This window comes from Mytilus edulis, chromosome 9, assembly GCF_963676685.1.
Source record: "Mytilus edulis chromosome 9, xbMytEdul2.2, whole genome shotgun sequence".
Classification (NCBI taxonomy): Eukaryota; Metazoa; Mollusca; class Bivalvia; order Mytilida; family Mytilidae; genus Mytilus; species Mytilus edulis.
Genome location: NC_092352.1, coordinates 30,063,533 through 30,090,914, shown reverse-complemented (window position 1 = coordinate 30,090,914; position 27,382 = coordinate 30,063,533). Strand labels below are relative to the sequence as shown.

At 31.9% G+C, this 27,382-nt stretch overlaps 2 protein-coding genes across 3 annotated transcripts in view; both read left to right on the top strand.

Annotated features, from left to right (window-relative positions):
• Positions 1-322: 322 nt before the first annotated feature.
• LOC139489903 (TRAF3-interacting protein 1-like) lies at positions 323-1,081 on the top strand. The gene has a single exon (XM_071276750.1). It carries the CDS (start codon positions 323-325, stop codon positions 1,079-1,081), a length of 759 nt encoding a protein of 252 aa, XP_071132851.1.
• An 18,489-nt stretch (positions 1,082-19,570) lies between these two features.
• Positions 19,571-27,382, top strand: part of LOC139488064 (uncharacterized) — a 222,688-nt gene continuing 214,876 nt past the window's right edge. The window contains exon 1 of one of the 2 annotated variants that reach the window (XM_071273403.1): positions 19,571-19,900. In XM_071273403.1, the coding sequence (XP_071129504.1) occupies positions 19,834-19,900 (67 nt within the window). In that variant the 5' untranslated portion in view covers positions 19,571-19,833. The remainder of the gene's footprint in view (positions 19,901-27,382) is intronic. The other variant, XM_071273404.1, reaches the window with a different exon arrangement.

Here is a 27,382-nt window from a genome sequence, read left to right as displayed (position 1 = left end):
AGTTCCATTGATTTCACTTTTAGTAGTTATTACAATAATATATATAAAGACAGCGATAAAAATAAAACAACTTGTAACAAAAGTGTCGTTTATAAATAATGAGATTTCACTGTTACTGTCAAGCAGACGACTTAAACGTTATAAATTGAACCTAGTTACTTTACTGTTAATCCTCCTGGTGTTGACGATATCTATTGTACCAAGGGTACTTGTGGCGTTAATAGGACAATCGCAAAGTGGTAACCTTGGAAATTTTACGTTAGTTTTACCACCAATATTCAACCCGATAATATATGTTCTACGTTTCGTTGAAGTCAGAACCATGCTGAAACAAAAATGTGTGTGCTGTTTTAGAAATGATGAATCTCTACAAAATAGTACCAGTCCGTTTCAAATTTCGTCTAACCTTCCCATTAACGAAGGAAATAGTACTGACAAGAAAAAAAAGACCGATAGAACATTTCAGACAGATTCACCATTTAACGAAGGAAATATTACTGACAAGGAAAAAGTGACCGATAGAACATTTCAGACAGATTCACCATTGAACGAAGGAAATAGTACTGACGAGGAAAAAGAGACCGATAGAACATTTCAGACAGATCAACCATTGAACGAAAGAAATAGTACTGACGAGGAAAAAGACACCGATAGAACATTTCAGACAGATCCAGCATTGAACGATGGAAAGAGTACTGACGAGGAAAAAGAGACCGATAGAACATTTCAGACTTATTCACCATTGAACGAAAGAAATATTATTGACGAGGAAAAAGACACCAATAGAACATATCAGACATATCCAGCATTGAACGATGGAAAGAATACTGACGAGGAAGAAGAGACCGATAGAACATTTCAGACAGATTCACCATTGAACGAAGGAAATAGTACTCACAAGGAAAAAGAGACCGATAGAACATTTCAGACAGATCCAGCATTGAACGATGGAAAGAATACTGACGAGGAAGAAGAGACCGATAGAACATTTCAGACAGATCCACCATTGAACGAAGGAAATAGTACTGACCAGGAAAATGACACCGATAGAACAGTTCAGACAGATCCAGCAACAAATTGAAAATAAACGTTTGATGCAATGTTACACGGTATAAAGGACGAATAATTAATATGTTGCATTTCCGTTTATCATTATTATTATTAATTTGTTTTTGTTGATATTGTGTCTATTCATTTATTTGGAACGATGTATTTGTTTTCAAATAATGATGACAGTATTTGTTTTCAAATAATGATGACAGTATTTGTTTTCAAATAATGATGACAGTATTTGTTTTAATATTAGGAAAATTCTGTACAGTTATTTTGCGAATTGCATAATACCACTGTTCATAATCATGTTTTATAAACATATTTTCCCATACGATTATCAGGCTTAGTGTTGTCATATTCCTATACTAGATGATTTGGAATAATCTGGTTTTCTGTATAAACCTTATATGTGGTAGAAAGGGGACAATGAAGAATTCGAATGATAATTGTTATGAAGAATCATAATGCAACCTGATAAACCCGCTAAATTGTCTTAACCTAGTCCATTTATATTGTATGAAAATTAAGGGTGTATTTTTTTCTAACACAAACGATGCAAACTGTTTTGGTTATTTGTTTCTTACATACGTTTTCAAAGTTTACATAAACTTTGACAAACTATGCACTCGCTAAAAAATGCGTCTACAGTTTGTCGTTCATCGTTTGTTAGAACAAACGCTACATCTGTTTCAAACTTTACCCTTATTAAACGATGTATTTGTTTTTACGTTTGTAAAAGTCTGTTCACCAACAACATAAACATGCATTGTTGAAAGTTCAAACATGGTCAGTAAACACTGTTTAAACAATGTATTTGTTTCTACTTTTGTAGCGTTTAGAAAACAACAACAAACGCCACACAACGTTTACAAAATTTTGGTTTGAAAGAAATGTACTCTAACGCTGCATTTCTTTCTAAACGTTGTTAACGTTGTGTACCGTTTGTTATTGTTTTCATACAATATAAATGCACTCTCTTTATCTCTTTCCTTTTTTTTTTTAAAACTTTATCAAAATCGTTTTCAACAGCAAAGTACTGCATCTGTTAACATTTTTAAACACGTACGACAATTGTTTCAAAATTCCTTCTGTATATATAATTCGTTTTTTAAAAAGTTTCCATTCTTCTGTGATTTATCTTTTTTTCTTTATTATTTTACCCGCAAGTGAAGCAATTCACGGGACAAATGAGTAGGTGCAGTAAGACCCCTTTTTTGGCCCCAAAATACAGCAGTTTTACAAAGTTGTTAAAATGTAAATTTTTAGTTATTTGTAGGAAAGTAGAATGCTTCTGCTACATATTAAATATGGGCTGTTTTTGACAATACAACGCAGCTTATCGGGTACAAGCATCATCAAGTCATGCTAAATTACTAAAATCTTCACAATTTAAGCAATTTAGTTAAATTTTAGAGGGTTTCCGTCTCAAATGAAAGTGACCGCATTTGTGTTCATTCTTAATATTGAAATGTAAGTTGTACTTGATGATAATACATAACATATATACAGGTTGAGGATGAACAGTTACACGGATGCAGCCACTTTCAATTTTGACAAAAACCATCTGAAAAGTGACATTTTTGGCATATTTTTTTTAGATTTTTCATATTTAAGCTTGAATCGGAGCGTTTTCAATGAATAAATCAGATGACATCTTTCACATAAACTAATTGAATCAACTGAAATAGGCACTTAAGTGTTTAAAAAGTGTCCAAAATCTTTCGTCAGATGAACCTGACATTTGAGGCCAAAATCGGCACTTATCGGACATACTCATGTATACCTCTATGACAAACATTTCCACAGGTAACTTTCAACACCAAACTACTTAAAGTAAAAGTCAAACGTCTAAAACAATCAAAGACAGATACTCTACAATTGTTCATGTTTCACATAATATTATTATTAAATTAATAGACAAGACATCTTGATTTTTATTTAAATAAATTAAATTGTGAATGGAAATGGGGAATGTGTCAAAGTGTATGAACTTTATGGACATTCTAATATCAGATTTTAAAAATGATTTAAAAATACAGAAAAATACATATTACGCTTATTATATTTTTTAGAATAAAAATAAATAATTATTCGTACAGTGGTTTGTGTTGATTCCGGCTGAAAAAGCAGCCAACAATGCTCAGAATATATCTTGACTTGAGTGTTTACTATCTGACTCTCTGTGGAGCGCCCGAACTTACATGTAAATAACATTGTTCTTTTATTCGTAACAACTTCCTTGTGTTGTTTGTCATTATGTCGTCTAATCTTTTAATTACCAAACGTGACTTATTCCCGATTGTGACTGTTTTGCTGAGTGTGAATTCGCATAACTATAAGACGTGTTACGGTACTTGTCTATCCCAAACTCATGTATTTAGTTTTAATGTTTAATGTTATATTTGTCATTCTCATCGGATTTTGTCAAATGTGTTGACGTCTTTTCTATTATATTTATGTGTTATGGAAACAAAAATTAATTACCGCCGTCATTTATTAGATTTAATTTTGGTCAACATAATCTGTACGATAATTTAAGTTTGAAGTTGGATTCATAACAAACTGCACATATATATATTATAGTTAATTGCTATTAATAAGTATTGCAATATGCATTGTGTTTAAATCCAATATCAGTATTTAGTTCTATTTTAATCTTTAATCAATCCTAATTCTATCTTACTTTTGAGATATAGTTTTTCATATGTGACGTAATTTTTCTGCTGTTTCAGAAATTTCATATTTTCACATTTTTAATGCCTTTTCACCATCGTATGTGACGTAATTTTTAATGCCTTTTCACCGTCATATGTGACGTCATTTTCATAATTTACTGCGTTGAGGCCTGGACTGAGTCGGGTGTGTCTATTCTGTGTTGGTCATTCATTATGTATTCGTGTTTGTTTTATGTAATGAGTTAATACTTCAGTTTCATTATGTATATCTGTTATATTCATTTGATAAAATTTACTGTTTGCAATAGCATTAATTGTTCTAAATAATTAGGATGTTTTTATGCCAACCATACAAACTTAGCCGTATTTGACACAACCATTTTCAACTTTTGATCTTCAGTGCTGTACAACTTTGTACTTTTTTTCGCTTTCGATCTTTTATATCTGGGCGTCACTGGTGAGTCTTGTGTGGACGAGGCGCGTTTTAGGCGTATTAAATTTTAAACCTGATGCTTTTTGTTATTCATTAATCATGTGTTTCTTTGTCTAATACGTTTTCCTATTTATTTGTATTGTAGTCCTGTAATATTATGTTGTCATTTCTATATTATATTTAACATTGCCATTAAAGTGCGAGGTTTGGCATGCCACAAAACCAGGTTCAACCCACCATTTTTTCCTTTAAAAATGTCCTGTACCAAGTCAGGAATATGGCCATTGTTATATTATAGTTCGTTTCTGTGTGTGTTACAATTTAACGTTGCGTCGTTTGTTTTCTCTTACTTTTGAGTGTAAATTGACATTGCAATAAGACGTGTCACGGTACTTGTCTATCCCAAATTCATGTATTTGGTTTTGATGTTATATTTGTTATTCTCGTGGGATTTTGTCTGATGCTTGGTCCGTTTCTGTGTGTGTTAGTTACATTGTAGTGTTGTGTCGTTGTTCTCCTCTTATATTTATGCGTTTCCGTCAGTTTTAGTTTGTTACCCCGATTTTGTTTTTTGTCCATGGATTTATGAGTTTGAACAGCAGTATACTACTGTTGTCTTTATTTACGTTATATTTAACCACAGTGTTGACTGCTATGTCTATTTTTTTTGAAAATTGTAACAAGTTGATGTACCAAGGTCACAGTCTAAACACAGAACAGCCAATTATACTAGATAATTGCGTGCCGTCTGCTTAACACGCCATGGCAAATATTTATATCAAATAGGGATGAACCAAACCAATAAACATTTAAGAGGTGGAATGAACAACAAGAAAGTTAGAGTAACACTAGAAAGAATACTCCTGTATGTTGGACACGAATACAGATTTTTCATTGCGCCAGGATATCTCTGGAATTTTCAAATTATTAGTGCAAGTGTTTTAAACACGCAGAAAGCGTTCACTTTCTCTACACAAAGTATTGAATTTAATGTTTCCATTCCGACTGTTGCTGACAACGTTTTAGTAGATATTTGTTTTACAAGCACACAATCTTTGAATATGTTTGAATTGAATGAAAAATAAATTGGAACTTCAAAAACAGTAATGGTTTCATTTTTCTATTTCAGAAGATACAAGATACTTTAATAATATCGCATTATAAATTTATCTTTGCGCCATTGAAGTAATCTCCTGAATCTTCTTACATATTATTACATATTTACCTAGACGTATTTTAAATCATCGGCGACATTCATGCATACCTGCCAACTGTCACTATTTGCAGGGAATTTCCCCCATGGAGGCTCCTAAATTGAAATTTTGAAGGAGCAATTTTGTCCACAATTTAAACAAAACAATTAATTTTACAATGACTTTAGGCTTATAAAAGTATGAAGAAGTTAACACAACATTAAAATGTATTTCCAGCCCCCTTGAAGGGTTTTTAGGGCTATGACAGCCATCTTGCACGCAAAACCCCCATGGGCATTTTGAAACTGATAATTGTTTTGATATTGTTCATTCTAATATGACGTGCTTCTTTCGCTTTATGAATAAACCCATGCTCTAAATCCAATAGAATTTGTTGGCACATGCGTACATTTACTACTGCAGAATAATGAATTTTATCAAAATGGCATGCATTTAATATATTTCATTAACTTAAAACACTTCCAAACTCTTCAATGATGCACATGTTGTTACTAATTAATTTATTATGACTGTAATGTGTTGCAATTGGAAATTGACATATTTGACCTAGATTCGACAACCGTTCATGCTGGCTGTTCAAACTCCTCCCTCTGAAAAATCACCTTGCCAGTCGTTTCCTTGTTTAACTGAAAAAGGGGGATCCTTGGAAGAGCATATACAAACGATCTACACTTATACACATCGGATATAGAAATTACCTTAATTGTCCTTATCAGAATCGAAATAATTGATGCAAGCTATACTTTATTGTAGTTTTAACATGGTAATGCATTATATTCGTGTTATTTTAGCCCTCACTATCGCTCGGGCAAAAATAATCACGAATATAATGACTACCCATGTTAAAACTACAATAAAGTATAGCTTGCATCAATTATTTCTTAATTAATATCATAATCAAGCAAATTTGATATGAATTAAATGGTTAAAGTAGAGTTTACGTCAATGAAACAGCAATGACCATGTGTAACAGCATATTTATATTTAGAAATGTTAGATATAAACGGTTCTTTTATAACGACATTAACTTCATATTCTAATTAATTTGTACTTCTTATTTTGTTAACCTTAAAAAAAAATCTTATTGCACATTTTCTGTTAAAAATTTTCTCAATCTAGAGCTTCAAATAAGTACCCGTTTACATTAGTTATTGAATATCTATGGAAAACTATTCAATGAAGTACATCTATAAGTTATATTAATACATTAGACCATTTACCGAGATATATTTACAAGTGTTTTATTTGCTGACAAAATCTGTTAATTTATAAAAAGTTAGAATGAGTATAAAAATTCTTTTCTAGTTTACCAAAAAGTGTTTACTCTTTTTAAAACCAACCATTACCTGAAAGTCTCTTGTATACATTTTATAAAAACTGCAGGCTTAACCTGAATGATCTGGGGTTTTTCTTAGTTCTGTCTCAACTTGAGCACCATGATCTGTAGGTTATTTACGATATAACTGAACCTTATTCAGGATTAAAGGAGGGATTTTTATACATTAAAGGATAACAATAGTTATCTGAAATTTTTGACAGAACAATAAACCACTAAACCACGACTTCTCCTCCAAACAAAAAGCAGATGTTCAATAAAAGACAAACTCTAAAAAGAACTTGACTGTATATATTTTTAAATAGTTGTGGGGTTACTATAAAGAGAAGATGTTGTATGATTGCCCATGCGACAACTCTCCTCAATAGACCAAATGACACAGAAATTAACACTTTGATTAAACCTGTTATCCGCGCGCAAACCTCCGTCCTGTGTAGACCACATTTCGTAAAAGGAAAGTATACATATCTTATTGTTCGGTTTAAGCATAAAGCCAAGGCTTCGTGTTGAAGGCCGTACATTGAACTATAATGGTTTACTTTTATAAATTGTTATTTGGATGGAGAGTTGTCTCGTTGGCACTCACACCACATCTTCCTATATCTAATAAAAAAACAAACCCTACACAGTCTAACTACCAACAAGATGACCACTAACTTGCACAAGGAAATGAAAAAAAATCACATATATACTTTTTAACATGCTTTTTAAAATAAATTTCTTATCACATGTTTCTATGTATTCATTTACCAAAATTTCAATTTATAAATTAATTACGTGTTTTTGTTAATAAACATATATTCGAGTAAGGCTTGTTACTCTGAGATGAAATTCAATTTGAGATAATTATAAGTGGTGTGCGGTATATGTGTGATGAAATCGAATATTATAATGATCGTAAAATCTTAATGGTTCTCAAATTGTTAATATAAATTAATGCTGCAATTGGATACAGATGTTCAAATTTCGTCAATCAATTAGACTAAAATCAATCGACTTAACTGGTATGATCAAATACAAGCCAAACCATGAAAGCAGGTCACTAGAGAATTGAGACTTTTGCAACGAGCGAACTACGTGATTTCTTTAAAAAAAAATGTCCAGTAGCTTTAATGATAAAGTCATGATAAGACAAACAGACAAACAATATTATAGAACACATGACACACCATAGAAAACTAAAGAATAAGCAACACGAACCCCACCAAAATCTAGGGGTGATCGCAGGTGCTCCGGAAGGGTAAGCAGATCCTGCTCCACATGTGGCACACGTCGTGCTGCTCATGTCAAAACAAATCCGGTAGATATACTAATTCGGTAGGTCACATTCATGAAAGTAGAGGGGATTGAAGTTACGACGTAAGGAAAGTATCCGATATCATTTGTAAAACGGTTATTCCATAACGGTCAACCAACTCGTGATGGTGTTCGTAAAATGTACGGAGGGATGATTTCAACTTCACAATTTGGAACTCTTTGTTTAAAAGCTTCCTTGTGAGTTTTGTTTTCAACCAACCCTCATTGTCAATTTCTAGATATGAGGCTGACTTAACTGTATCTGTGGTATCCTTTATCTCTAGTTCGATGGGATAGATGTGTTCAACATAGTCACCAAATTTTTAATTATTTAATAAAAGAATGTCATCTATGTAGAGTTAAAGGATATTGCTAACTTCTTATCTTTCTTCCTAAGAAGTTCCTGTATGAAGTCAACATCATAATAATAAAGAATCAAGTCGTCAAGAAGAGGGGCACAATTGGTTCCCATTTGAATGCCGACAGTCTGTTGAAAACACGCCCCCCGAACGTAACAAATATATTGTCAATCTTGATAATGTCAGTTTCAGAGAATTTTTTGTTTGAATCTGAGTGATCCTTTACAAAGCAGGATTTATCCCTCCCTAACACAAGATACTTGTAAACATATGTTTATCGATGCATTTTCGTGATGTTTAATTTTGATATCTTTTGTAGCCAGAATATCTTTTCATTTCATCACAAAAAAGAGGTGGAAGATACCAAAGTTGTTTTTTTAATTCGTATATCGAAGAGACACAGAAAAGGCGAAAGACAACCCAAACACAAACACAAACAACCTTGATCTTTAATGGTTTACCTTTATAAAGTGTTACTTGCATGGAAGTTTGTCTCATTGACACTCATACCACATCTTCCTATATCTACAAACAATAATCTACAAAACACTAATGACAGAGCAACACAAACCGCATTAAATACCAGAGGTAGTCATAAGTACATGACACGTGTAATGTATTGTTCGCAATGCTTAAAACTCTGTATACACAAGTTCCATAAATAGAATTCAGTGTCAGTTACATTATGATAGTTCTTTTCTCACAAAAATACTGAACTTCGAGTACAATTCAAAATGGAAAGTCCCTAATCAAACGTTAAAATCAAAAGTATAAACACATAAAACGAATGGATAACAACTGTCATATTCCTGCTTTGGTACAGGCATTTTCATATGTAGAAAATGGTGGATTTAACCTGGTTTGAAAGCTAGCTTAATCTCTATCTTGTACAACAGTCGCATCAAATTCCGTTATATTGACAACGATGTGTGAACAAAATGTAAACAGACTCAATTCTATAAGGTAAACATGTCACTAATAGGGCTACAGCAGCACCTACTCCCCTTCCCCTAAACCTACCAAACTTGATTTCAATCATCACAACCGTGTTACATATATTTATGAAATACTGGAAAGACACACCGTAAAAGAGCAAAACCAAATTAAAGTAAAACTTTTGCCAGTCACTATTATAATTAACAAATGTCTTTTAAAAATGAATTTGAACTAGAATGCACATGGGAAATCGCGAGCATTAAGAGCGTGGTAATATATGTAAACTGTTGTAGAATGAGTTGATTCATATGTTCATAATTATAAATTAACTTAACAAAATTATGAATTATTTAAATACTAAGGCTTTTCTACCTCAGAATAGACTACCTTAGCTGTATTTGGCAAAACTTTTAGGAATTTTTGCTCCTCAATGCTCTTCAGCTTCGTACATTTGGCCTTTTTAACAATTTTTTATTCGAGAGTCACTGATGAGATTTCTGTAGACAAAACGCGCGTCTGGCGTAAATATGAAATTTCAATCCTGGTATCTATGATAAGTTGATTTTGTAAAATATTTTATGACTTGAGAATTTCAGGAAAGGTACCAAAAGTAAAAGGTATTTGCTATTCATGGTTTTGTTATTTATCTATTAAATTATGAGTGAACAATCAAGATATCTTTAGTTCTATATCGTAAAGAAAATTTCTGATCGTCTAAATAAGTTTCTCATTTTTGTTTACTCATTGTGACGTCGATGAATTATGATTTTGTTATGTGTTAACATGCTACTTAAATTACTTATTAAATCTTTATATGTATTGCTTTACCAAGTTTCCTATTTCTAAATAGATCTCGTGGTTTTGTTTTATTGATAAACACATATGCGGGTTAGGTCTGTCGCATTAACACTTTTAGATTAGATCCTATATATAAGTAGTGTACTAAATATGAGTGATGAAATCGAATATTCATAGTCACATGTAAACCAACCATTTTCCTTTCTTAATGACTCATTTCTTTACTCATATGAAGCTGGCTTCATGTAAGAGCTTCATAGATATCAAAGAAAATAAGTTAGCAGTATCTTTCACTTTTATCCGCTCTTTAGATGATGTGCTCATAATCAATTATTCAAAGTTTGGTGGCTATAATAAACACATCTATCTGATCAAACTTTGGATAAGGGATACAATAGATACATTTGAGTATGCCATATATTTTGATGTAAATCTAGAAATTACAATTAGGGTCGGTTGAAAACAACTTTACAAAAAAAAGAGATAATTTCAGCTTCCAAATTGTGAACTCTCAATTTTTAGAACTGTTGAAACGAAATTCCAGGGTTTGTATTCCTATCATGATTTCTTTGATAGAGGGTTGCTGTGCTAAATTAATAGATATAGGGAGATGAGGTGTGAGTGCCAATGAGACAACTCTCAATCCAATAACAATTTATAAAAATAAACCATTATAGGTCAATGTACGGCCTTTAACACGGAGTATTGACTCACACCGAACAAAAAGCTATAAAGGGCCCAAAAAATATTAGTGTAAAACCATTCAAACGGGAAAACCAACGATCTAATAGCTTTTAAACCAAGATTTCCGAGTGCTGAAGTTGAAATCATCCCATCGTAAATGTTACGGACGTTGAAAATTCATAATAGAAGTTTTTTTTCATTCAAATTCACTTCTTATCTGCATTTGTTCGTTCTGACCTTGCGAAATCATGATTTTGTTTAATTGTCCGTTATTCAGTTGGAAAAATGTATATAAGAAAAGTAATTCATGACGAAATCCTGCACTTATTTTCGAATTTATGCGACATATCTTCGATATTTAATTGCAATGAATAACACGACATATGTTTCCCATGGAGAAGGAACTGAATACCCTTCCGGAGCACCCAAAGTTTTGTGTGGTGTTTGTGCTGCTCAGTCAAAAGTCTTCTAGTTAGCGTTTTGTTATTGTTGTTTATTTTTTCGTCTTTAATTTGTTGAGCAAACAAAAACAATGGAAAAACGGTATTAAATCATCTCACCGAGTAAAAGTGTTTCTTCTCGCTGCAATTTCTTAGCACATTATAAAAAAAATGATATCCATTACTTCGTTTACAAACCTGGCCAGAAAAAGATAAACACACTTGAAAACCAAAATATTTCCGAGAGCGATTTATTTTCGTGACAAATAAAGCGAATATAAATCATCGCTTATTATGTAAAACTTGAATATCTCCTTATTTAACTACATCAAATAAATTTGAAGATCGCAAAATCAAATAGCTGCAAAATAGGGCTATTAATAAGAGATAAACGCCAAAATCACAAATCACAAAAATATTGAGCTCCAAGGAAAATTCAATATGTTCAAAACGGAGACTCCCTTATCAAATGGTAAAATCAAAAGCTCAAACACATCAAACAATTTGATAACAACTGTCATATTCCTGACTTGATACATACAATATCTTTACATGTAGAAAATGGTGGCTTTATATAATTTATACAAAGTATCAACAAAAGATACGTTATTTTACAGTATATTATCAATTTCATCAAAATATTTGTGACTATGTATTCATTGGTTGAAATTTGAGCGCATTGGCACTTTCTGATATATCGGCGATTACTGTAAATGCGTGATGATAATTAACATCTGGAATCATTCATTCTTAATGGTTCTCGTATTGTTGATATTAGTTTCTCTTCGAAAACGCATATGAACCTATTTAATTTATTTGTCAGAAATTGTTTATACTTTCTCAGTAGTAATTTGACACACAATAGAAAAATATTATTTTGAAAGCTTATACGCTTAGGATATAATTTTTGATACTAGTAAATAAATAGATTAGTTTACTGAAATTGGTTCCGTGTTTTGGAACTCAGCCACTTTACTCAAATCCAATGGTTTTTAACATCTTAAAGGAGCACTAGCTGTCAAATTCATGTTCACCGATTTTACTGAAATTTCTATATTTGATTCATAATATACTGAAACGTATATTCAAGTTACAATGAGTCTGAAATAAACAGTTAACAAAGCATGTACTCTATAATATAAATCAGAATCTTTTTTTAGTGTAGACGCCATCTAATTAGAATTGAGAATGGAAATGGGGAATGTGTCAAAGAGACAACAACCCGACCATAGAACAAACACCAGTAGAAGGTCACCAACGGGTCTTCAATGCAGAGATAAATTTCCGCACCCGGAGACGTCTTTCAGCTGGCCCAAAACAAATATATATACTAGTTCAGTGACAATGAACGCCATACTAAACTCCAAATTATACACAAGAAACTAAAATAAAAAAATAATACAAGACTAACAAAGGCCAGAGGCTCCTGACTTGGGACAGGCGGGGTTAAACATGTTTATGAGATATCAACCCTCCCCTTATACCTCTAGCCAATATAGAAAGTAAACGCATAGCAATATTTATTATCAAAATGACCACCGAATACCATCGACTGTCACATAACCCGATATAAACATGAACATAATTATAAACATATTGCAATCTTGCACAATTGGATTTTTATAGGTGCGATTTATTTCATGTTATAGGTTTGAAAAATAAATATATTATGCTTTTGTATAAGATTTTTTTTTGTGTAGATTGAATCAGTAAACGAATTGGTTCACCGTTGTTTCACTTTTAATGTTGACATTATTTTCCTTTGAATGGCTGAATACACTTTATGCAAGCATATCCAATTTCTATCGGATATGTTAAATTGAATGTTCACATGAATGTTGCATGAGATCGAATTATTCACTTGCAAATGAATAATTAATCAGTGTTATTTCTTTGTCTATTTTAAAGAAATTGATCATAATTCACTGATAAAAACGAATTAATATTTCATTATTTCACTCTTAATAATGATTTAACCGAACGAAATCATATTCTATTATTTTTAAATATCGTAGCTTCTGTCCCTTTAATACCAATTGCATGGGTCTTATTTATTTATACAAGGTCAACGGGTTAAATCAACTGTCTAATAGTGTGTTATTTTTTATCACAAATGTATGAGGAAAGCCATTCACATCCAATCAACCTTGATGGTAAAATTATAACACAGTAAAACTTAAGCCAATTATAAATTTCTAAAGAGAAGGACATTCAATGTAGCAAACCAAATCGAAATGAACCTGTATTTATCACTTTCGCAATTAATAGTCTTAATACCTTAATTTGTGTATTAACATATGGATCCCCTGAATCTCCTTGAATTTTTCTTTGAGTTCAATGTTTTTGTTATTTTACTTTTTAAGATATATTTGCAAGCTGGTTTCTTCTGTGAAGACAATTATTTCCCACGTATACAATAATAACTTATAAAACTGATTATTATTTCAGGCACTTTACCGCAATCTAGTGTGTATACCTACATAAATGTGTTTAATAATTCTAGATATGACAGAAGCAATGACAATTATGATAGTTCAGCATACATAAGTGTATCAGTCCCCAAGGGTTTCATCAGCTAAGTAGTCAGTACTTCGGTACTGACATGATTTAACAAACCTTTCTAAAATTGTCCGTTTATAAAGCGTTCCTGATGAAGGTAAATCCAGAAAAGGTTTTCTACTCTGTACACTACACTTCCACATAATCTTATAAAGAAAAAGTTTTTGCATTTGATAAAATGGTCTTTCAAAAAATCTTATTGTAATTTTATTTGCTGTAACTCGTTTAAAGCCTTTTTCGGTAACGAAAAAGGAAAGTATGCTAGATACACTTACTAGAAATGTGAGGATATGATTGAAGCTTTAAATTTTCTGCTAGATAACACTTATTAATTACGGCAATACAGTGTATCGCCAGGTAGTATGTATTCCTATGGGCACTAACTTGTGCTCCTTTGATAGTAGATTTATTTCTATATTGCTATGAATCTCAATTTATGACCAAACTCAGTAAAGACCCATCGTTGTTATATTTGGTTGATACATTCAAAAATACCTACCGTTATCTGGATGATATTTGTTCGTTGAATAATCCAGAGTTCCCTAAATATACTTCCGAAATTTACCCAAAAGAACTTTCTTTAACTAAATCTAACATAAACAGCAGCAGTTGTCCTTTTCTAGATTTAGACATTTCAATTTCAAACGGGAAACTTCATAATAAAATTTACGACAAAAGAGACGATTTTTCATTTTCTATTGTTAATTTTCCTTTTTTAGACGGTGATGTGCCTTTGGCTCCAACATACGGTGTTTATATATCCCAACTCGTTCGGTTTGCCCGTGTGTGTTTTAATGTCATAGATTTTAACGAACGTAATCAATGCATCACTGGGAAATTATTGTGTCATTTCAATACCATAAATTACTTAAAACTTTTACTAAACTCTTTCATAGATACAAAGATTTGATTAGTAAATTTGGCTGTACCTGAAAACTTATTAAAAATGGTATTTTACATCCTAAATTTTACGGTAATATTGTACTTAAATCAAACGAGGAAATCACTATGTGATCCGTGTAAACTCATCGAACCTTTAAACAAACTTATAAGTAAGGGTTATCGTACCAATATTGTAATTAGATCTCTGAATATAGTTTACACTGACACTAATATCGATTTTGTCATTAGCAAATTAAAACATATTAACTAAATTGTATCTTCTTTTGAGGCGGGATGTATAGAGATACTGATATTTTAAATTTTATCTCTATAGAAGTCGCTCCTCACTATCCTAAGTACCTGTCGATACATTTATTTTTGGCATTGCACAAGTCATGTCTTCTCTGACTGCTCATGACGTTAAAATACTAAATCCCTGGGATGTGTATTAGTAGATTTTAGTCTCTGATGCATGATTTTTATTATTAATTGTGTTTGGCTTTTAACTAGCTGTCAGTAACTGCGAGTACTCTCAAATCGTATTTTCGTGTTAATTCGACCTGATACTGTTTATAATGCTTTTTTGTTATTTTATATTAATATGGATCTTGTCTATATACCAGCTTTGATTATTTGGAATATCTTATAATTTCACTTATTCGTACTACATTTGTATAAACTTTAAGATTTACCTGTATTATTAAAACCGGTTTTTTTCAAAAGTGATTATTTTCGAAGGGTTAAATATTTCACAGTGGTGTCTTGCCATGGTTTTGTTTGGACTTGTTTGTTTGCTTTTTGGCCTTGAATGTTTGTCCCTAATATTTTATTAACTGTGCATTTGCCTTCAGATATCGCAGATTAAATTTATTCGTTCATAGTGTGTTAATTTACGTTTTTTTTTATTGAGTTAAGCCTGCCAATTGATATTTTATCGTGTGTTTTTCTATGTTGTGATGTTATGCTATTGTTTCAGAAAAAGGGAGAAGGTTTGGTACCATTAAAACCAGGTTCAATCCACCATTTTCTACATTTGAAAATGCCTGTACCAAGTCAGGAATATGACAGTTCTTGTCCATTCGTTTTTGATGCGTTTTGTTATTTGATTTTGCCATGTGATTGTGGACTTTCCGAATTGATTTTCCTCTGAGTTCAGTATTTTTGTGATTTTACTTTTTAATACCGCTGCAAATGTTTGTACCTGTCGTAAGTCAGGAATCTGATGTACAGCAGTTGTCGTTTGTTTATGTAATTTATACGTGTTTCTCGTTTTTTTATATAGATTAGACCGTTGGTTTTCCCGTTTGAATGGTTTTACACTAGTAATTTTGGGGCCCTTTATAGCTTGTTGTTCGGTGTCAGCCAAGGTTCCGAGTTGAAGGCCGTACAATGACCTATAATGGTTTACTTTTATAAATTTTCATTTGAATAGAGAGTTGTCTCATTGGCACTCACACCACATCTTCCTATATCTATTCGGACGCGTGAAATTATTAAACGTGTTGTTGTCAATTCTTTTTTTTTTGCTTAACTGGTAACTGCATTTCATAATATTTAAAGAGTTATTTCCTAAATATTAAACAACAATGTAAAATGTGACGGAAATGTACCTATTTCAATTATATCAACAAAAAAACGTTAAACAGTATCCTTTAACTTCATTTTTCACCATATAGATGATATCGATGTGCTCATACTCAATAGTGTAGTGACTATTTTGAACACATCTATTCAATCAAACTTGAGATAAAGGGAACAATTTATACAAATAAGTCTGCCTTATATCTTGACTTGAATCTAGAAATTTACAGTGAATGTCTATTGAAAAAAGAACTTAACGAAAAAAAGATGATTTCAGCTTCCAAATTGTGAACTTTCCATTTCATTGTAGCAACATTCCAGGAGCGCCTGCATTCAGAATTCCAGGGCTTGTATTTCCCATCATTATTTCCGTGATAGAGGGTTGCTTCGGACAAGGAAGCACTTAAACCAAGAGTTCCGAATAGTGAAATCAAAATCATCCTTTCGTAAACACCTATGAACAATATCAACAAACGACAACTACTGAACAACATGTTCCTCACTTAGGACAGATGCAACCATATGCAGCGGGTTTTAACATTTAAACAGGCATCAACTTTCATCCTAACCTGAAATAAAGGTGTCACATCATAACATAAATAGATACAATATAAAATATCAATTAAAATGGCTCAACTCCACCAAAAACATATTGACAAAAATATTAAGAACAATAATGGCCCAAGAACTGTGCCTTGTGGTACACCAGAGAGTACTAGTTCATGTGTGGAGACATCCGCCTCCAGTATAGCACTCTTTTTTTTCCTGTTATGTCGGAAGTGCGCAAATCCATCTGTTGGTTCTTTTGATTAACTATAGTCAAACTTGTGCAGTGGATTGTTACGATAAAGTGAGATTTGCAAGATCGTCTTTTGTGGAAACCTTGTTGTGCATAAGTAAGTTCTAAAACTTGCATGTAATGGATGTATAAATACCGTCTGTAGTTAGCTGCTAAGTGCCTTTCGTCATTAATGAAAAGTAAAACTACATGTGCATCTCTTAAATCTCAAGGGAAGTCGCCATTGTTCGATGATGTATGATATAGGTCTAATAGAATTAGACCAAATTGGTCTATGCTGCTTTCGGTATAAAAGATGGTATTCAATCTTAGCCAGGGGTTTTATGTGGTTTATGATATTTTAACAATACGTAAACTCCATGTGTGATAATTTTGATATCCTCTACGGTGGAATATGGACTTTTCCCCTTTATTTCGGAAGTGTTTATGGTTTTATTTGGTATATAATGACTAAAATTTATCATTTGATATGCCATCATCGTTACTCTTATTAACAAGTGTGGTCTTGAGAAACGATGATAGTCCGTCGGCAGAAGACGATAAATGGCTGACCCGTGTTAAGAGAGCCATATCTCTTGCACGTAAAAGACACCCTTGTAGATTTCGAAAAAGAGTAGGTCAATGCCGCTACAAGGCAGCTCTCGCACCTGCAAAGTGGAAAGGGGTTTATATAAGTTGCAATAACTTGTTTCCCGATCCGCTATAGATAAATATGTTTGTATTCTTATTGTCACTTTGGAAAAATCACATTTTTTTTTTTACTGGACCAACTCCTGTCCATTTTTAGCTTCTGATTTTGGTGTATGACCATAATTGCCTAGCATTGTCTTTAGAACCAGAGCTGATTTCATCCATTTATTTCTTATTTGCTTTACTGATTTCCCGTTGTATTTGTTTTTACCTATCCGTTGTTCTTTTCTTTTTCTTTTTTCTTGTTTTTCTATTAAACTCTCTTCTTTATGGTGTTTTATATCGCGGTTTTAAATGCTTGCCACAAAGATTCAACATTTCTGTCTCTTGTGTTTTAAAGTTTGACGATCTTCCTTTATTTGGTGTATTACGGCTTTTTTCAAATGTATATTTTCCTTCTGACTGGTTTTAGTTTTTTAGGGTTTACATGTCATATCTACAAAAACAATTTCATGGTCGTTGTTTCCAATTGAAGGTTAAGGTTTGCTATAGGTCCAAAGTGTTCTTTTTTAAAAACATGTTGGGAAGTCCACAATTTGTTCTAACCCGCTGTCGGCTACGCTCTCTGGGAAAATCTGATCCGCCTTGGGAATACTGTCTATGGTCTTGTGTTTGTTCTAACCAGTTGATATTTAGTCTTACATCAAAAAATTAACCAAGCAAATTGATGCTCACTTGAAATTATACCAAACAAAATGATTGAATAACAACAATAATATTATTCATGTTATCATAACCTTTAACAATCAGTCGATAGATTATTCTCTATTTCATACTGAGTTATACCGCTTTGTACAACCATAAAAAGTTACAAAGCTATGCAACTGATTTTTAAAATTTTCATCAAAATGAAATTTTTAGAAATGTGAAGATGTGGTAAAAGTGCTAATCAGACAACTCTCCATTCAAGACACAATGCGTAAAAAGTAAAACCCTTATAGGTCAAAATACGGTCTTATAAGCTAAAACACAGCAAAGTAGGATATAAAGGGTTCAAAATTACTAGTGTAGAACAATTCAAACAGTTTTATATAATTTCGTTGCATTCTTGGAATTATAGAACGAGATAAGACAAGTATGTATTTCGTCTTTTTTGCTTATATGCTCTGTCTATCTGCCTTTTTGTTACATATTTTTTTATATAGTGATTAAGATTATAACACAATGTTGACTGCTGTTACCCTATTTTTGACATTTTTACCTATTATGTCTGTTTGTTTTGTTCACACATCGTTGTCAATATAATGAACTGTCATACAAGTGAGAGGTTTAACTAGAAAAAAATGGTGTAGTCCACCATTTTCTACATAAGAAAATGCCTGTACGAAAATTTGAATGTAACAGTATTTATCCATTCGTTTGATGTGTTTGAGCTTTCGATTTTGCCGTTCGATTTCCGTTTTGAAATTTCGTCGGAGTTCAGTATTTTGGTGTTTTTCTCGTATAATGTAAGGTATTCGTAACTGTTAGTATGATTTCGTAGCCATTAGTCATCGGGCAGTTTATAATTGTTATCCAAAATATGTACTGATTTTTAGAACTTAAAAAAATGTTTCAGTTATTTGGATATTTTCATGTAGGTTGACTGAAACCCTAACTTAAGATTTAAATTGTTCACTCAATTGTACACATAATATTATAAAGTGTTCTTAGAAATGAGAATCATTTTCTATTTCATAGTTAATGCACACGTTAGGTCGACTAAAACACTTATGTACACCTCAGTATATACATAATATTATAAAGTCTATAAAGTGTTCTTAGAAATGAGAATTATTTTTAATTGAATAGTTAATGCACACGTTAGCTGTGGTTTATCCAGATTATAGCTCAGTAAGAACAAAGAAATTTACCATGTGTATATATATTCTATTTTTTGTACTGAGAGAAATCGAGAATGTTTGATTCCAAGCCTTAATACATGTTGTGTAGTCCTCTAAACGAGAGTAATCATGTGGGTAATCACATGTGATGTGTTTCCTTATTACACATTGTTTACGATTAAATTAATCATGTAGTAACCACACTTCACACTAATAAATAATCGGGTAAATAATAATTTCCGGAAAGTAGAAATTTAAGTTATATACAGTTAGACATGGTAGAAACATTGTTTTTGTTTATTTTGACGATAGTGATCACCAGCGCAAGAAACGACAATAAAGGTAATTATCATATTTGTTAATACATATCTGTGTACCTTCAGTAGTATTTTTTCAAAGAATTTTACTCGGAAGTTTGGAATATTGCTTGCAATTTGTCATTTCAATTTGAAAACCGCGAGATTAAGGTGTATATATGTTTATATTTATATTGCGTTACGCGGGGCTTGCTATATATATATTTATCACATATTTTGTACTGATATGTACGTTTTTTCATGGCCAATAATAGCCGGAGTCAAGGTTGGTTATCAGCCCTCGGGGCCGATATCGATATCAGCCCTCGAAATCCATATCAAGCCCCCGAGTTTAACTTCCGGTAAACTGTCAATCAAAGACTATTTGTAAACAAGTTGAACACAATGAAAAGAAATTTAGAAAGTTACGAATCTGCTGTAGAAGAAAAAAGTAGAAATCAACAGTGAAAATCACAAAAGTTCCCGTAAAATTTTGACGTCATAAAGAATTTATAAAATATATGACGCCACACTGGAATGAGTAGCGATATAGGATTCTTCTTAAGCATTTTTAATATTTGTAATGTAACATTTTAAAGTCGTTTAATATTTGCAATTCTTAGAATTAATATATTTATTGTTAATCATTTCTGAAACTTTTCACAAAACGTTGTTTACCTACTGTGATACGAACTTTTTTAAACTCAAAGTGATACATTTTTTATTTTATTTTCGTTAAATATCTTTTTGATTTTTGATGAAATATCAAACATAATTTGGTGTAAGCTATTTGTTTTCTCTTGCTTAAAAATATGTGATAAATAGATTATTACATGTCATTTTTCATATGGTCCCTGGTATCAGCCCACGACCCATATCAAGCCCTCGGGCTAAAGCCCTCTGGCTTGATATGGGAGTCTAGGGCTGATACCAGGGCAATATGAAAAATGCCATGTAATAATCTATAATATCACTATACGGTATGGGTGTAGCTCGTTGTTGAAAGCCGTATAGATAGGTGTTACATTGGTAAGCATACGACATCTTCTTTTTTGTATAATATTTTAAACGTTGATTGATGCTTAACATACATGCTTAGTATTTTTAGTATTGCCGAATCATTTAATTCAAATATAAATTGTTTCAGTTAAATATGATTATATTGATTAAGCAGTCAACGCACAATTGTAAATGTGCCGATGCGGCGAAAAGCAATCACCAATCTTAAAGATATGAATGAAAACATAGAGGTGTGGAGTTAACGTCAATGAAACAGTAGCTTACACATTAACCTTAGTTACACGTTGAGGATATGTATGTTAACTTTGTACGCGTGTGCATTCAAGGAGTGCGAACTTTAAACACGTCAAGTTTATCAAGTGGATTTTCAACATATAGGGAAGAAAAAGTCGATTGCACTTTTCTATTTCAAAAATATTAATTTTCTATTTCACACGATATATATTTTGCGAAGTATCTATATCTATACGTTTAAAAAGTGTACAATTCAACAAATGATATATAGATATGAAGAAAAAGAATACAAAATTACACAAATATCTCGGATAACAGGTCCGAGACCACCATTGTCGTCCCTTGATTTTCGTTGTTAACAAATATAGTCCCTAGTGTTGACAGTGGGTTATTTGCCATTAATTTCTATACCCCTTTCAAATTTATGTCTCCATGTTTAATGCCTCAAATTGCAAGTAGGGGGATGAAATTACACTGTAAAAACATTTGGGTCCAGAATTTTAAAGGAAAGTAGTGATTTGGTCCAGCTGAAAAAGGTTTAAAATTAGCACTTCGGAAGCTGTCAAAAGATTTCAAGACGCCCTAAACATACAATTGTCCATATTTTGAGTTAGAGCCGATGAAGTTTTCTATAATTTTGATATAATTTGTCCCAAAAGTTGTACAACACACTGTAAAAGTTTCTTTGAGAAAGCGCAGGTGGGATTTTTTTTTATTTTCATTTATGTTCTAAAAGAAATGCACTACGAAATAATTGTGTTCTCGGACCAACAACCGTCAAGAATGCGTATTAGAACTATTTGTGCATCTTCAAAATAAAGCATCACAAATAGTACCGCTTGATTTCAACTACCACTTTTCGTGCCAACGTTTTCAACTTTTGTATCCAAAATCTTTCTTTAGTGTCTGTCTCCTCTCAGGTCAATGATAATAATAGTCCGTCAATGTTATGTTAGATATAATTTCTCTAAAAAATTTACAAGAACATTTCACATAATGTATGGTTTGAGCAATTCGTAGGACATGGAAAATAATTGTTTAATTATTAAAATAAAAGTTGAAATAAGACGATAAGGTATCATTCAGCTTGTAATTCATCTTGGTGGTATAAAAAAAACCCTAAAAATATGGGATATGGAAAAAATAAGGCAAACAAAGAAATTAAAAGACAGAGTTGAAAAAATATATTCTTACGAAAATACTACATTTAGAAAATGAGGTCGAAATAGTGATTTAACGTGTCAACTCGAGAGCGGACGTCCCTGCTTCACTTTCATTTCCCTACGAGTCATTATCTATTGTAAGAATTTTAAAATAGTCAATTCTAATAAATGCATGTATATTTTAACGTTACTTCCGGGATTCATGTTTCCGTTTCCGTACTGTTCTTCCCACTCTCTCCCAGTCATTTACTTTTATTAAACTTGACAATTGAGATTACATCATTCAATTTATAACTATATCAGTCATTTCAAAAAAATGTACATTTTTCGGTTATTGTCTATTGTCTGTTTTATTTGTAAGTTTGACATATTTTTTTAATTTAACATAATAGTTTACATATTGTGCAAGATAGTACATGCAAATATTAGTGTGCAAAAAGTTTCATATTTTTTTTATATTCGTTAAAGTATGAAAATTCGACAATTTCCATGCGTTCATTTTTGATAAATAACATTTGCATTCAAATTATCTGTACATAAAACTGCATTTAAAGGTAAACAGAATGATTTTTCTACATTTAGTAACATCATAATTGAAAAAAAATAACTTTCCATGTTTCAAATCATGACAACTTTTATTCCACAGTCCATGGAATGTTTGTTCATCATAATTTGTCCTTCCTGTTACTATCTATTTGTTTACGGAATAAAACTAGTTTCTCCCTCAAATAACGGCGGTTTTTTATGGTGACGTCGTAGGCGTTGATACAGGACGTAACGACATGGTGAAATTTTTTATGTGGAAAGATTTTGGTTATCAGAATCTAAAGATCGGTAGGTATTGATATATGCGTACCTTTTGATAATGTCTTTAATGTTACCAGTTGATAGATAGTTTTTAATTGCATAAGACTAATGAAACACTTTTTACTGTAACTTAGGCATGGGCCGGAAGTATAAAAACACTACATCAATTATTAGGGAGCGACTATTTTAAAACCAATTTAAGTTATGTACTAATTTTTCCATCCTGTTACTGTCCTTCCTGTTACAAAGACAGTGGTAACAGGAGGGACAAAAATGGTAACAGGATAGACATACTTTGTAAGATAACTCAAAATGCCTCATACATTATGGCAAATAAATTGTTACACATATTTATTACCGTACGGTATATTAATTCATAAAATGAACATTTGTATTGAGGTATTTCCAAAACAAGTCAAGTGCTACCTTGACTGGTAACAGGATGGACAAAATTATTAATTGTGCAACTAGTATTTAGAATTCAGTTGCCGATATTACTGTACAGGTATTATTCAAGTGTGTCATATAGAATACGCATTGTTTCTTTTCAATACTCTTTGAATGCTTTACCCTTAGCGATTTGAACTTAAATATTTTCTTTAGTACCTGAACCTATAAATTTGGTTCATTTTGTTCCTTGATGTGTTATTTTGTTCTGCTTGGGTTGTAAAACTATCATTATATTTTGCCAACTATTGTACTGGTTTCCTAGAGACATGATACTTTCTCGTTACAGGCAAATAAAGATACAGACCTTGCGAGACGACAGCAACACTTATCAAAAACAAAAGAATGTCTTTTATTCCAAAAAAAGGGGGGTGCACAACATATAAATGTCAGTATATTACACCTCCGGTTGTGGTTTGAACTCCCTGCCCTATTCATTAAATAACAATGTGAAAATCCCTTCTCCGTCACATATATATTTCACAGCTACCACTATCATACTTAAATGAGATGATATTAGGAGATACAAATATTAGAACACCAATTTTAATCTACAGTAGGTGCGCATTATGTACGTATTGGTCGACCCATTATTTGATATAAGAATTTCTACCCATTGGTTTATTGCCTTCTCAAAGTTGCAGGTCATTGATATATTTGCCATTCCAAATATAAATACGCACACCAGCGGCAAATCTGTGTGTATTATTCATTTTTATAATTTTCATAATGACATACCCCCCTTTTTTTACGCCTCCGTGCTTTTCTTTGCCAACATAATTGATAGAAGCTGCTACAAAATAATTGAGAGACGCTGCTACAACTTTAAGAATATAGGCTATCATTCCGATTCCAAACAAAATCAGACTCTCTTCATGAACTTATGGAGATGATCCAAAAATCCAAGAATGACAAGCCTTCAGTGTTAAAATGTGTCAGAAACTAGATGCATGTACTAGTATATCAGAATCATTGACAATAAGAAAAAAAATATTTTGAATTTCCGTTCAGTTGTATTGTTGTGTTCTTTAACATGCCCTCTATCCTGTTTATAACATATTAAACTAGTTTTGCTTTTTACGACTACATCTTTAACCTTCTCTAAGACGGTACGATGGGTGGTTGTTCTGGTAATTGGTTAGCCTCCAGTAGACACTTAATAAATGAATAAGAACTAACATGCTGAACTTGGTCTTAAAAGCGGTAGTTCACAGAAAGTCATGTCATCTTATGTACTGATTTTTACGACTTGCGGCAACCAAATCTTACTTCATATATATACTTAGCGAAAAAAACTAAAAACACCAAATGAATACTGATTTTTTTTTGGGGGAGTTGATACACGTATAAATTGTTCGTGTATAATGTTAAGATACTTATATCTCCCGTTCGTATCCCTATAAAATTCAAAATCCAGTTGTTTGTTATTGATTTTTGTGACCTAACTTATGTTTTGTCTCTACTGTTACCACTTTGTCCTCCCTGTTACTGCCTTTGTTCGTTCCTGTTACCCCCAAAAATGTGTAAAATAATTTTTACAATCAATATAACTGATCTATTGACTAAGTTTCTCGTTAGTATAATTGAAAAGGGACATACTAGTAAATTTTCAATGCCACTGTCTCCACAATATTTTTTTACGAGTGTTTGAAAAATAAGAAATGAGATGAATTTCCTGAACGCAACGACTATCTGCAGATTTTTTTTGGATAATCTACATAAATGATAAATGTAAATGTGATTTCAAATGAACACTGCTATGCAAATGTGAGCCACACTTTTCATTCGATATTTTCTTTTCTATTATCACTTTTGCTATCAGTTAAAAAAAGTAACAGGATGGACAAAATCTGGCACAAGCTGGCACACAATTTTAAAATAAAATTTTCTCAGGTGTTGGTAAGATTGCATTTTTTGAAAAAATATTAACAAATCCATATGCTATTGGTTTTTTAAATTAATTTGCATTTATTTTAACTTTTTTTTTCGAAAAGTTTAGATTCCGAATTTGTACTTTATTTTGAAATGACTGATATATATTTTTTTACTATAAAGTACGAATATATACACGGATATATGTTCATGGTTAAATTAAGAATGGAAGTGAGGATTATGTCATAGAGAAAACAACACGACCAAAGGTACTTGTCAAGGGCATTTTCAGAAAGTTTAAGCTACTGGTTACGTGCATTTTCAACAGAGCAATCTAATTTGATATTTTCTGAAAACTATATACATATAGAAAAAAAAAACACAGGCTCAGAAACAAGTTGCCGTGATTTGAAATTGTTTTTTGAACATAGAACTATGAATTTATCGTCATTATTAAATACATTATTGACATCCTTTTACAATACTTATAAATTATAGTACTACAATGTGGACTTTTAGATCTTGCTTATTATATCTGGAAGGGTCGAGAAAAATATGCGTTCCTTTTAATATTCGTCTCTTTTAAACAAATGTTTTGTATACAATATGAAATTAAGCAGAATTCCGATTATCGCTGATAACATAGAAGTGTCTCTGGATTGAAGTCATACAACTCTGTTGTTTTAGCATAAAACTGAGTTCGAAGACAGGAATGCTCTTATATTTTGAACCTTTCTACTTGCAATAAATTCCTTGAAATTTTTGGCAAGAATTTGAATGTCTATATGCAAAAAATTATCACTTTTGAACATAAGTCACTTATGTAATTCAAATTGTACTTATCCGAAATTTTAATGCAAGGAACGTGCCAAACATTGAGACATCTATATGGAACGCCATGACTGTCTTCTGATGTTGATTTTTAATATGTTCGGTGCTTTATGCATTATGTTCAGTAGTATTTATATTATGTTGAGTAGTTTTCATATTATGTTCAGTAGTTTTAACATAATGTTCTGTAGTTTTGACATTATGTTCGGTGCTTTGGTTATTATGTTCAGTAGTTTCATTATTATATGCAGTGGTAGTTAAATTATGTTCGGTACTTCATACGTTATATTCAGTGCATTTTTCATTATGTTCGGTACTCTCGACATTATGTTCAGTAGATTCAATATTATTTGCAGTACATTATGTATTACCTTCAGTGGTCCCGGTTTCTTTATATTCGGTGGATTATTCATTATGTTCAGTAAAAGATTCAGTATTATTCTCTGTTCAATGAACTATATGTTCAGTGGTTGTATTATTATGATGATGCAGTTAAAGTCGGGAAATCAATAACGGAAATTGTCGGAAAAAAAGAGCGCAGATATTTTCGACAGACTTTTTCTTTATGGAAACCTTTACTGGATGGAATAAAAAATAGAAGAAATGGAAGCAGTATTAAATCGGTTTGGTTTACGTTCACATGTTGTCAATTTTCACAAGAAAAACAATACTCCTGACTTAATTTGTAAGAAGTCATGATTGATTGATTGTTGTTTTTTGAACTTCAGTGGCAAATATTTCACGCATAATTATGACGGAGATCGAGAAGAATTTCTAAACAAGAAATAAGAAGTTGCGTGCGTTGTCGTCAATACACAATGACCATAGTCGACAACATGAGCAAAAACAAAAAATAAAAAAATATATTCTATAGCTTTTGTATTCCTAGTAGGTAACCCTTTTGTTGGTTTGTTGTGGCATATTAATCTCGGGCACCGACTTTTAACAGACCAGCAACAATCTCCTTGTAGATAATTTTATAGTGTTATGCATCCTACACAGCTACTTTTGCATAGGTACTTTTTCTGTACTAGAAATCTGTAGTACTGGAAATCTACTTTTAATATTCAGTACTATTTTGTAACTTTAAAATTATTGTAATATTTAGGTACCTGTATTTTTCAGTACTTTATTTGTACTTGAAATTTAGGTAC

Excerpts from the sequence above, each read along its gene's own strand:
- LOC139489903 (XM_071276750.1), top strand. The coding sequence starts at position 323 with ATGCTGAAACAAAAATGTGTGTGCTGTTTTAGAAATGATGAATCTCTA.